Here is a 10,697-nt window from a genome sequence, read left to right as displayed (position 1 = left end):
CGGGAATTGTTTTAGGGACATGTGAATAGTAAAAACCGAATTTCAAAACAAATGGGTTTTTTATCAGATCAGAACGGACACAATTAAATTGAATAATTGATTTTCTTTCAAATTCAATTATATCAATATATAATCCAAATCGTTCGGGATCTTATATATCATATCTTCACTGATTACGAAGTGAACACATAGACTAGTTACAAAAACAAACAAATCAAAATCGAAACCAAAACCAACCGTCCAAGATGCCGCGACTAAATTATATAGTTGATCTCAACTCGGCGGACTTCAACGTAAACGAAGGTACGCGAGCAAATACTTTGTATCATCGTATGCGTTACGATGACTTTGCAATCGGTCACCAACTTATGGGGGAACACACTATTGTGGAAATCGAAAGGAGGCGCGTTGACGGTCTAGGGACCCCGCATAGTCAACACCACTAATTAAGATGACTTTGTTGCGCGCATGTTCTTCGACCTCAGCGCACATTGGGCGTTGCCAGACCATACACCTGGATCACCCGGGGAGAATATCCCAGACAACTCCTAGAGTATCGTGACCCGTATCACGCTTACATCGGGGACCGAGTTTGACTTTCCATGCAATCACATGGACTCGGATACCGATAACGGTGGTCTGGGAACGGCTCTGAGCCGATTTGGCGAGAGCAAGGATGCGACATGTGTGTATGATTCGCTCATAATCACTGCCTGCTTGATATCGGACCTCATCCTTAAACATGACGGTGCCCGACCCGGCAAGTGTGGGGATGCAATGATCAACAGTCGGGTGACCCTGATCCAGCGCGAAAGGGTAAAGTACCTGAAGTTGCGGAATAATTGCACCACGGCGGAGGACCGTGATGGCCTTAACTGTAACAGTATGGCACATCTGGCGGATCGGACCAATTTTTCATCATTCTGGTGACCATTAACAGGAAGCATCTGATGCATGTCAAGCCGATGAAAAATCATATGGCGGCAGCCGGCTTGAGTCCATCTTGGACGTCCCAGGATATACGAAACAGGTTAGTGTTGTTTACAACCCTAAAACCCTAAAACCTCTACTCTGCGGCCTTGTTAAGTTTAGCCAATATCTAGCTAGGACTAAACCTTGGATTTCCTACCAACATCCAAAAGTACAAGATGCGCTGGTAGCCCCGGTTGTAGTTCCCCGAGAGCTTCGTCGTATTCCCCTTATCCTTCGGCAACGTGACGTCTCCTTGAGAAACAGAGTTCCAGACTCGGGCAATTTCGTCACGTCGGGGAAACAGAACGAGTCCTCATTCAAATGGTCAAACTCGGTCCACATATTGCGCCATTTCCGGTTCGGTTTAGCATTTGGGTCGTACGCCACGAGCCCAAAACTAAGCACACCCTTCTTACCCATCACCATTCTAGACCCAACGGTCGCGGCCTTGGTTCTATTTCCCTGTACATCAGATATGACCCGGATGTCGGACTTCTTACACATCTCTTCTAATTCCGCCGCCGTCTCGGACGTCGGCTTTGTATTCAATTCAGGTGCGGATCTAATAGTCACATTACCCTTCGATGTTGCACTGAAACGGCCACTTCCACCAGATTCAGGCTCACTTATTGGAACCCTAAGTCTCGGTGGGGAGACCGACTTGGACCGAGAGTTCCCGGTACCCGGACTTGTCCTGTTCATCACGGTGGTTTTCTTTTTAAGGGTAGTCGATATCAATCTCGTTGTATTCTTTTTAGTACCCACGGAGTTTTCTTTTAACTTTCCTTTTTCTTCTGATCACAATGGCAAATTCCCACGCCACACCGAATCATTGGCCGTACAGTAATATACTTTTAACGATTTTCTTAGGTCCATCTTGAATATATATATTTATGTCTTTTATCTTTACAGTGTAAATATGATCACCGTCCCCCCCTTTTCTCACAATTCTTAATCATAAACAATTTTTTTTCTCGCATATTGTCAATACACCATCACAGCCCAATTATATACTCCATTACGCCCCTTCCACCCGAGTACATATCAGACCACGTCATGTTCTTCTGTTTTCTATTTAATCCCGTATAATACAATACCAACATGTCGCAAACTCTCATAAAAACAAAACCATTCAACGTACCCTCAACCTACTATATGCCATATACGGCATACTTCACTATTTTTTTTTTACACAATCACATTCGTCACCATTTAGGTCGGCAACGAAAAAATAAATAAAATATATATTACGACTTATGTGTTTATTTGGAAACAAATCATACATCACGTCCAATTAAATCTCTCTAATTCAACCACGACGAAATCAAATAAACTACCTACTCATATCCTGTGCGCCGTTTCGTTGACCATCGACATATCATTATGGACATCCCCGTCACGTCAAATTAAATCTCTCTAACTCAACCATGACGAAATCAAATAAAATACCTGCTCGTATCGTGTGCGCCGTTTCGTTGACCATCCACATATCATTATAGACATCTCATATTGACGCCTATGCATATGCCAAAATCTGACATGATGTCAAAATTCAACGTCCACCGCGTCACGATACACGGCCCAACTACGATAGTTGCTCATCCATCATGTATCATATCGTCGTCCTATATAACTATCTTGTCTATATTCATACCATCTTGTACAATTCATAGTATCCGTTCCCATATTGCAGGTCCGATATGCCAAATGAACAGCGGGTCGGCGGCGATTCAAGTGTCTTGGACATCCGATATGCCGCCCGATAGATGGACTGCGACGTCATTCATGCGCGTTGTCGTGCCAGTCCACCGTCTTGGCATCCAAGGGCTTGAACGACGTGTCCAGGACGGCCCATATGGTCTGGTCCATGGACCCTCATAGGGCCGTCCTGGACTATGGTCGTCTTCTCGGTGCCCCTTCTTGTCTGTCAACCCCATATAGGTCGCCTATACGAATGCGTGTACCACCATAATAACCCCATATCACCCCGTACATCCCATGTAGACCCCCCCCATGTACACTATACGGCCCCTAACGAGATCTGTATACCTTCATCTCGGCCATGTGACCGCCATATCGGATCGTTGAGTATTTCATATCGGCCTGTTCGTTATTCATATCGGCCAAATCATTTCGGTGGGGTAAACGCAGGCTAGGGGGGGGGGCGGTGCAAGTTTGCCATAACTTTTTGGAATTCTGCTGTGATAAGTACAGACCGAAAGACGCTGACTTAGAATGAGTATTGCGCTCTTCTCCATGAGAATGTGAAGAAGTGCCTGCTTGCTCCATCTACTAGGAAATGGTAGAATTCCTCCCACGAGTTCTAGTTTCGAAAAGAATTGTGCTGCTTGTCAGTTGTGTGATACTTCCTTTATTTTTGGTAGTACAAATTTGTCTTGTTCGTATTTGCAATTACTCTCGCGTTAGTCTAAAATGTCCTTGCTTTCTTGAGGAAATTTGTTTGGTCATGTTATCCTGTAGATAACAGTGGTAAGTTCACCGTTGTTGGTGTTGTTCGTTTGTATAGGTGACCATATTTTCATCCGTTTGTGGGATGTACATCTGTGGTACAAAGTTTACTTTGGCATGTCCCATTTGTCTGACATAGATTTTATTTGCAGGCTCCGTAACTTTGGGGCCTGACAGGTTGCAATGTACGTCAGGAGGTATTTTTGCATTGGTTTCTAGGAGGTCTGCAGGTGACTTTCTGAACCCTTCTTGTTTATGCGCTGGGTCTTTCTCATGCGGAGTGAGTAGTGATTCCGATTTTGCATCTGTTGGTACAAGTAGATTTATAAATCCTGCTATATATACACCAAAGTAAGGAAGGATATTCATACTTAGAAGTCCGTAGTTAGCGTCACATACTTTGGTTGACCCTATTCTTTGTATTATCACATCTGTTTTTGCTAATGCTATGTAGCCTGGTTGCGCTCTGACTGATTGTAGAGTGTGGAGAGTAGCTGGAAGGTACGAGACAATAGGATACAATAGACCTTCTCAAGTACAGATATATCAGCTAGGAAAAGTCCCTAGTCTGAGAGAACCGAACTGGGTCTTTATTTGTGTTTTCACTAGACTCAGGATTTACTTGAGTGTTTCTCTCGCACGCGGGAGTCCCGGTTTAGCTTACCGGTTCTACCGCTACTATTTCTGATGACTCTAATATCAGAAATATTCCAATCCTAATTCCAAAGCTCATTATTTGATTATTCTGGGTTTTGGGTTTTGGATTGGCATTTTGATAATCTGGTCCCTAGATGCTACAGTCCCCCAACTTTATGCTTCTTAGCCTGCGTAGGAGTAGAAAGTGACATCTTACAGTACTAGATTATCTAGAGGCTGGTGTTTGTATACAGGGAAAAACTTGTCTCTTAGGAGGCATAAAATGAAAAACCTACCACATTATCTATTACATATTACTGATTAATTAAATTTATAGTTTAGCAGGATTCCTCTACCACGCTCATCGGAGTCAGTCTTGACCGGTGCTCTCGGTTAACCTCAACTTGGCTTAGGAAAAAACGGTGGCTCTGCAACCGAGTCTCTGGTCCTTATCCCTCTGGTGGAGTGGGGGGAGCATGCTGGAGCATGCTTATAACTTAGGTCCCCCGCCTCGTACGCTGTCTGTGGCTCGCTGATCTTTCATCAGTGCTCGTTGTCGCTGGCTTCTTTGGCCTTGACTGCCTTCTTTTACGTCTCCGACGTTGACGGTATGTTGTAATGACATCAGCATCTGCGATGTCTGATTCATACGTCCAGGTACGCTCACCATCTGTCCATTGCAGTAGGTACTCCTAGGATCCATCACCTCGGATGGACCGCCTGTCGTCGACTATCGATGAGAACTGAGTCTCTTCGTTTGGTTGTACGTGATTGGTAAGTGAATGCTTCCGGAGCACTGGCCTTTTTTACGAGGCCCAGTAGCTCATCACTGATCGAGTCAGAATACTCGGGGGCTTTAGTCCCATCAAGGTTACAGACAAAATACCCGTTGCCCTCCCTGCATACTATTTTGTATAATCCACCATTTGGTGCTGTTAATTTGTTCATTTCACCTTGATAGCGAACCATGACAAGGTCCCCTTCCTGTAAGTTTACGTACTTCTTTTGGTATTTTGGATCGTATGCTGCGGGCATCTTCTCTTGATACCGTGCAACAATACTATTTAGTTGTGGCCTAATGGCTTCTTCGAGATTTGGCAGTCGCTCTTCCCAATATACTGTTGTACTGGGCGCGGGTAGTCCGTGAGTTGATTCTGTCTGCGACCAAAGTACACATTAAAGCGCGGTGACATGTGTCTTCTGGATGTACGCAGACTATGATCCATCTGTACGAATGGAAGTCGTGAACACCAGTTACCTGGATTCTGTTCAACGAATTTCCGTATAAGTGGCATGAGGTCTCTATGTGATCGTTCGTTCGCGCCTAAGACTTTAGGTTGATACGGCCGAGAGACTAGGTGTTGCATTGGCGCTTGTTCAACAACTATTGAGAGTATGTTGTCAACGTATTCAGTGCCATGGTCAGTCTGTATGATTTGTGGGAATCCATGTTCACACATGATTGGTACCAGCGTGCGTGCTATAGTAGCCGCTGATTTGTCCATCATTGGACGTAAAATGACATATGATGAGTGTACATCAAGCCATACTAACACATATATGTGTCCTCTGTTGGAATTCAATAGTGGACCTATGGTGTCCACTTGGATTCTGTCACCTGGATATGCGGCTGTGATTGATTGTAAGGGATGAAATCCCTTTTTGTGTATCTTTTTTTTTTTGAGATATGGTATGCATCCGTCAATGAACTTGTGTGCATGTTGTTGGATATCAGGCCAATCATGTCCATCTGTTTGCAACTTGTGTACCGTTTCCTCAGAAGGGTAATGTCCCAAGGTGTGGTATTGCTCGATGATGTTGACACGTGTCTCATACTCTATTGCCTGTGGTGCATCCCCAGAGTGAACTGGTTCTGATGCCGCAACATGTATAGCAGGTTGTTCCCGCGTTGTGTCAAAGTATGGGGACTTCGCTCCTATCTTTGCGACTAATGTGACACCCCATGGGGTCCTGCCACAAGCCTTCTTGACCTCTTTTAGGAAAGTATTGCTTGTGTTTTCCACTAGCATCGGGTCTCCTAGTAGTAAAGACAAGAAGTTTGGAAACCACGAAGCATTGGGGTAATATGGTACACATATAGTGATACTGGTTGCCTCTACAATGACTTTGTCAAGGATATAAGATATGAGTTCCCATGGTGGGTTCGCCCATGCATTCACTTCCTGCGCCCACTTTTGTTGTAGCGCATTCTGTTCCTTGGTGTAGTATTTATATGTGTGTGCATTGTGTGCCGGTGCAATCAGATCTACAGTGAACTTTCCAAACCTTTGTTCCGCTTCTTGATAGAATCTGGGATGTAGCATCCAATCTATAGCCGATATGGTACTGGGCATGTTTGTTTCCAAGGTGTTGTACTCTTGGCTATTTTGTGTTGCCTCATTCGCTTTTTGTAATACTTTTGACTCTTTAGTACTAAAAGTATCTCCATGGAGACGTGACAACATGTCTGCCATCTGGTTGTCCTTGCCTGGGACATGTATGATGGAGAAATGGTGGTGGACCGTTTTCGCTATCCATTTGGCTAGCATTGGATGTAACGTCTGTTGACTGTTCATTTGCGTGAGCGCTTTGTGATCTGCCCACAGTGTTATGCCCCCCTTTAATGTATTCGGAGAAATGTTCCAGGCTGTATACCTGTGCTAGTAGCTCTTTGGTATTTGTGCCATAGCGTTGTTGTACTGGGTTCAAGCCTTTTGAGAAGTAGAGAATGCCTCTTCTAACTCCATCGATGACTTGAAATAAACACCCTCCTATGCTATAGTCACTAGCATCGTTCATAATTTGAAACGGTATCCCATCGACAGGGTATGCTAGCGTTGCTGAACAGGCGATGGCTTCTTTGAGTTCTTCCCACTTCTTTATTAGTTCCGGAGTCCATAACATGAATATGTCCCGGTTCATTTTTTCTTTCATTAGGTTCCGAAAGTGTTTTGTTGTGTGAGCAAAGTTGGGCACATGGTCTCGCATGTAATTTGCTAGTCCCACTGCTTTGTGCAGATCTTTTTTGTTCTGGGTAGTGGCCAATCCATCATTCTTTTCTGTTTCTCAGGGTCTGCCTTGAGTCCCTGTGTGGTGACTTTCACCCCAAGAATGTTGACCACTTTGACCGCAAAGGTACACTTATTGTGATTGAGTCGGAAGTTTGCGCTATTCAGTCGCTTGATTATTTCACGAACTGTCTTGCGGTGTTCTTCTTCTGTAAGACTCGCAATGACTATGTTATCTACATACACTTGCACTCCTTTTGTATCTATGAGCAGATTCGCCATGACTCTCTGGAATTGTGCTGTGAGTAAGTGTAGTCCAAACGGCGCGGACTTGAATGAGTATTGCGCTCCTCTCCACGAGAATGTGAAGAAGTGTTGGCTAGCTTCGTTTACAAAAAAGTGGTGAAATCCTCCTGTAAGATATAGCTTTGAAAAGAACTGTGCCCCTTCTAGGTTGTGTAACACTTCCTTTATTTTCGGTAACATGAACTTGTCTTGTTCATATTGATAATTGATCTCATGTAAGTCTAGACATGTCCTTACTTTCTTGAGGAGACCCGTTTGGTCATGTTCACCTGTTAATAACAACGGCAGGTTCACCGTTGTGGGCGTGTCGCGTTTGTATATGTGACCATTTTTAAGCAGTCGTTGCACATTCTCATCCGTTTGCGGAATGTATTTGTGCGGAACAAAGTTGACTTTAGCGTGCCTCATTTGTCTGACGATGATTTCATCTGCAGGTACTGTGACTTTGGAACCTGATCCAGTAAGTCTGTAAGTGACTCTCTGAAACCTTCTTGTTCGTGCTCTGGGTCCTCTTCATGTGGTGTGAGGAGCGATTCCCATTTCGCATCTGTTGGCATAAGTGGATTGATTAACCCTGCTATGTATATACCTATATATGGTAGAATGTCCATATTTAGAAGTATTGGTGTCTTTTTGTCTGGGAAGTCCAATACTTCAAAACTGAGAGATCTTCCTACCTCCATAATTAATGTCACAAAATTCTGTTGATCCAGTGCGTTATATTCTTGCATCTGTTTGTGCTAGTTGTATATACCCCGGTGGCGCTCTAACAGAAAGATATAGTTCTGACACTACACTTTTGTCCATGCATGAGTGTTGTGCTCACCCGAGTCTACTAGTGCATTATATGTATTGCCATTAATTTGTATGTCAATGTGTAAACGTTGGTCTCGTGGTGCGGGAAGTAAAGATAAAGGTTGATAATTTATATCATTTGCATTTATTAACAACGTTCTTCATCTGTAAATACATTCAGTCTGTCAGCCGGGTCAATCATGTTTGCTTCCGCCCACCAGTGTTTTCAGTGCTCATCACTTTCTGTGATGTCTCCACCTTGCCAGATGTGATGGACAGTCTTGCTATCTGTACATATTTCTTGGCTCGCTGCTCAGCCTTCTTGGCTTGAATTGCTTTCTTCTCGGGACATTCGCTGTACCGATGTGGGGATGGCATAATCTGGCACTAGGGGCATGCACGCTCTTCACGTGCTCCTTTCATTTTCTGTGTCTGCCCCCCCTTGCTTGTTCTGGTTGTGTGCACCATTGTCTGGCTTGTGCCGTTTGTTAGCGTTCGTAGAGTAGTTATCCTCCACTTGCGTGTTCGTCTGTGCGTTATTGCGCTTGTTTGCTGCTCGCGCCTGATCCCTCAACACACGCTCTGCTTGGGTCACAGCCGCCGTTCTTATGTGTGTCTCAATCATAGTATGAAACTTGGCGTGTTCTATGTCAGACAAGTGTCCTTCACTCCCCTCCGGTTGCTTGTCTCCTGTGATTAGAATGTCCACCACTGATTTCAATTCATAGTACTTAAGTGCTAGGTACCTTTGTACTTTATAAATTTGGAAGTGTATGGGTTCCTTGTCTGAGTTGCGGTAACGCTCCTCTAACATCGCCATTGTCTTGTGCACTCGCTCTGTGCGCACTTCGACGTTCATCTCCTTATTCTGCATGTCATCGAGAAACTTCTCCAATAGATAGTCTACTGGATGTGATCCGAGTTGATTAATGATGATGCTATTGAACTGCTCAGGATCATTGAAGTGCCTAGTCGTATGTGTCTCAGAATCTCTTAAGTTATTGAGTACTGATTTGGCTTTCTCCGTTGCATCAGTGGAATCCAATAGGCTCCTCACTAGTGCTGGGTACTGGCACATTGGCATTGACATAGCTAAGAATAGATCACTACATTGTGTAGTGAACTCTATGATATCTTCGCAATTTTCCATTCTAAAGAAACTATCCTGAGGTATCTTAGGAATTTTAGAAGTCTTGAGTAGTTTATTAAGAGAGGGTTCATATATCTGATCGCCCAAGCATGAACGCATGAGCACTAGTTCACTAATGTATAGACTGATTTGAATGAGTTTGTCTTCCTCATCATCACCACAATCGTTGATCGCTTGGTCATATCGTCGTATGAGCTCCGCATCCACTAGTGGCACGCGGCGCTCTGGCTGTTGATCATGTATGCCTACCCTAAACCGACTCAACAGAACGTGATTGCCTTGACAGATATTCTTGTCTATTTCTAGACGCATTGCTGACGTTGCGATGGTACCCCCGCCGGTGTAGGTTGGCCCGGACTATTGTCTGGGCTTGGCCCCCCCATTTGGCTGACTCCCACGTCATCCGCGCCTTCACTCCCCCCCCCCCCCCCACTGTACACGTTTGTTCTGGTTGCTGATGGCATTTCCAAAATTCTGTGTTGGTGCGTGGGTGTTAGTGGATTATTAATAAAGACTCTGGCTAAATATTTTTTTGCGAAAGCGCGCGCTTTACCCCCTCGTCTTTAGTAATAATTCATATAAAAGAAAGAAAATTTTGATTTGTTTTACATACTATTGTAGTGTTGTTGCTTTGCTGCACTTCCGCTGGAAGTGTGTACCGTGCTGTATGGCCCGGTAGCTTGTTGCTTTGTCGCCTGTATTTATGAGGGTTAAAAACGGTGTTTGTTAGTCGAGCTTATTCCGTCACGTTTGACGTCACTTGTGCTTATTCCATCACGTGAGAATTTAGTCACTTGTGCTTATTCCGTTATGTGAGAACTTATTTTCTCATATGTGGTCTGAATGAGATGTTCGGTCCTAATGACGCCACTATTGTTATATTCTTTTCACAGTGGTACTCGTAGTTTTACTGGCTGTATTTGCTGAAGTGTTATTTAGGGTGTGTGTATTGTAGAGTATCCTACCCCTACTTCTTGATTGTGTTTGATACACGTGTGTATACCGTATTGTGATTCTTTACATCCAATGCCTGGGCCTCCTGTTCGAAGTCCCGTGATGTCTTATGCTCAGATATTGCCCAGTTTTGTCTTTGCTGGATCTGTGTTGTGCAATGATAATGTGAATCAATTCGTACTGTCACTGTGCTTTTTCTTTTTGAGTGTTGTTGTACCCTGCGTGTTCGATTGACTTGATTCTGTTCGAATCAGTGGTTTGATGTTATTTCTGATGTGACTTGTTTATACCATCTTCTTGATATGTCCTTATTTTGGGTTACATGGCTTGGTAGCACTTGTTTGCAGTTCCAGTACACGTCGCGGGTTTATGTTCTATCTCTTTATTGAACTGATGGTTCGTGATTC

At 44.0% G+C, this 10,697-nt stretch overlaps 3 protein-coding genes across 3 annotated transcripts; all 3 read right to left on the bottom strand.

Moving 5' to 3' along the window:
- Positions 1–519: 519 nt before the first annotated feature.
- Positions 520–894, bottom strand: SARC_06922 (hypothetical protein; the record flags this gene model as incomplete). Its single annotated transcript, XM_014299147.1, has 1 exon — positions 520–894. One exon carries the CDS (start codon positions 892–894, stop codon positions 520–522), a length of 375 nt encoding a protein of 124 aa, XP_014154622.1.
- A 231-nt stretch (positions 895–1,125) lies between these two features.
- Positions 1,126–1,674, bottom strand: SARC_06921 (hypothetical protein; the record flags this gene model as incomplete). Its single annotated transcript, XM_014299146.1, has 1 exon — positions 1,126–1,674. One exon carries the CDS (start codon positions 1,672–1,674, stop codon positions 1,126–1,128), a length of 549 nt encoding a protein of 182 aa, XP_014154621.1.
- Positions 1,675–2,702: 1,028 nt separating this feature from the next.
- SARC_06920 (hypothetical protein) lies at positions 2,703–3,261 on the bottom strand (the record flags this gene model as incomplete). Its single annotated transcript, XM_014299145.1, has 2 exons — positions 2,703–2,918; positions 3,022–3,261. The coding sequence occupies 2 exons, from the start codon at positions 3,259–3,261 to the stop codon at positions 2,703–2,705; spliced, it is 456 nt and encodes a 151-aa protein (XP_014154620.1).
- Positions 3,262–10,697: the final 7,436 nt, after the last annotated feature.

Source organism: Sphaeroforma arctica, assembly GCF_001186125.1.
Source record: "Sphaeroforma arctica JP610 unplaced genomic scaffold supercont1.520, whole genome shotgun sequence".
Classification (NCBI taxonomy): domain Eukaryota; class Ichthyosporea; order Ichthyophonida; genus Sphaeroforma; species Sphaeroforma arctica.
The sequence above is the reverse complement of the archived record's forward strand: the minus strand, read 5'-3'. Positions and strand labels throughout refer to the sequence as shown.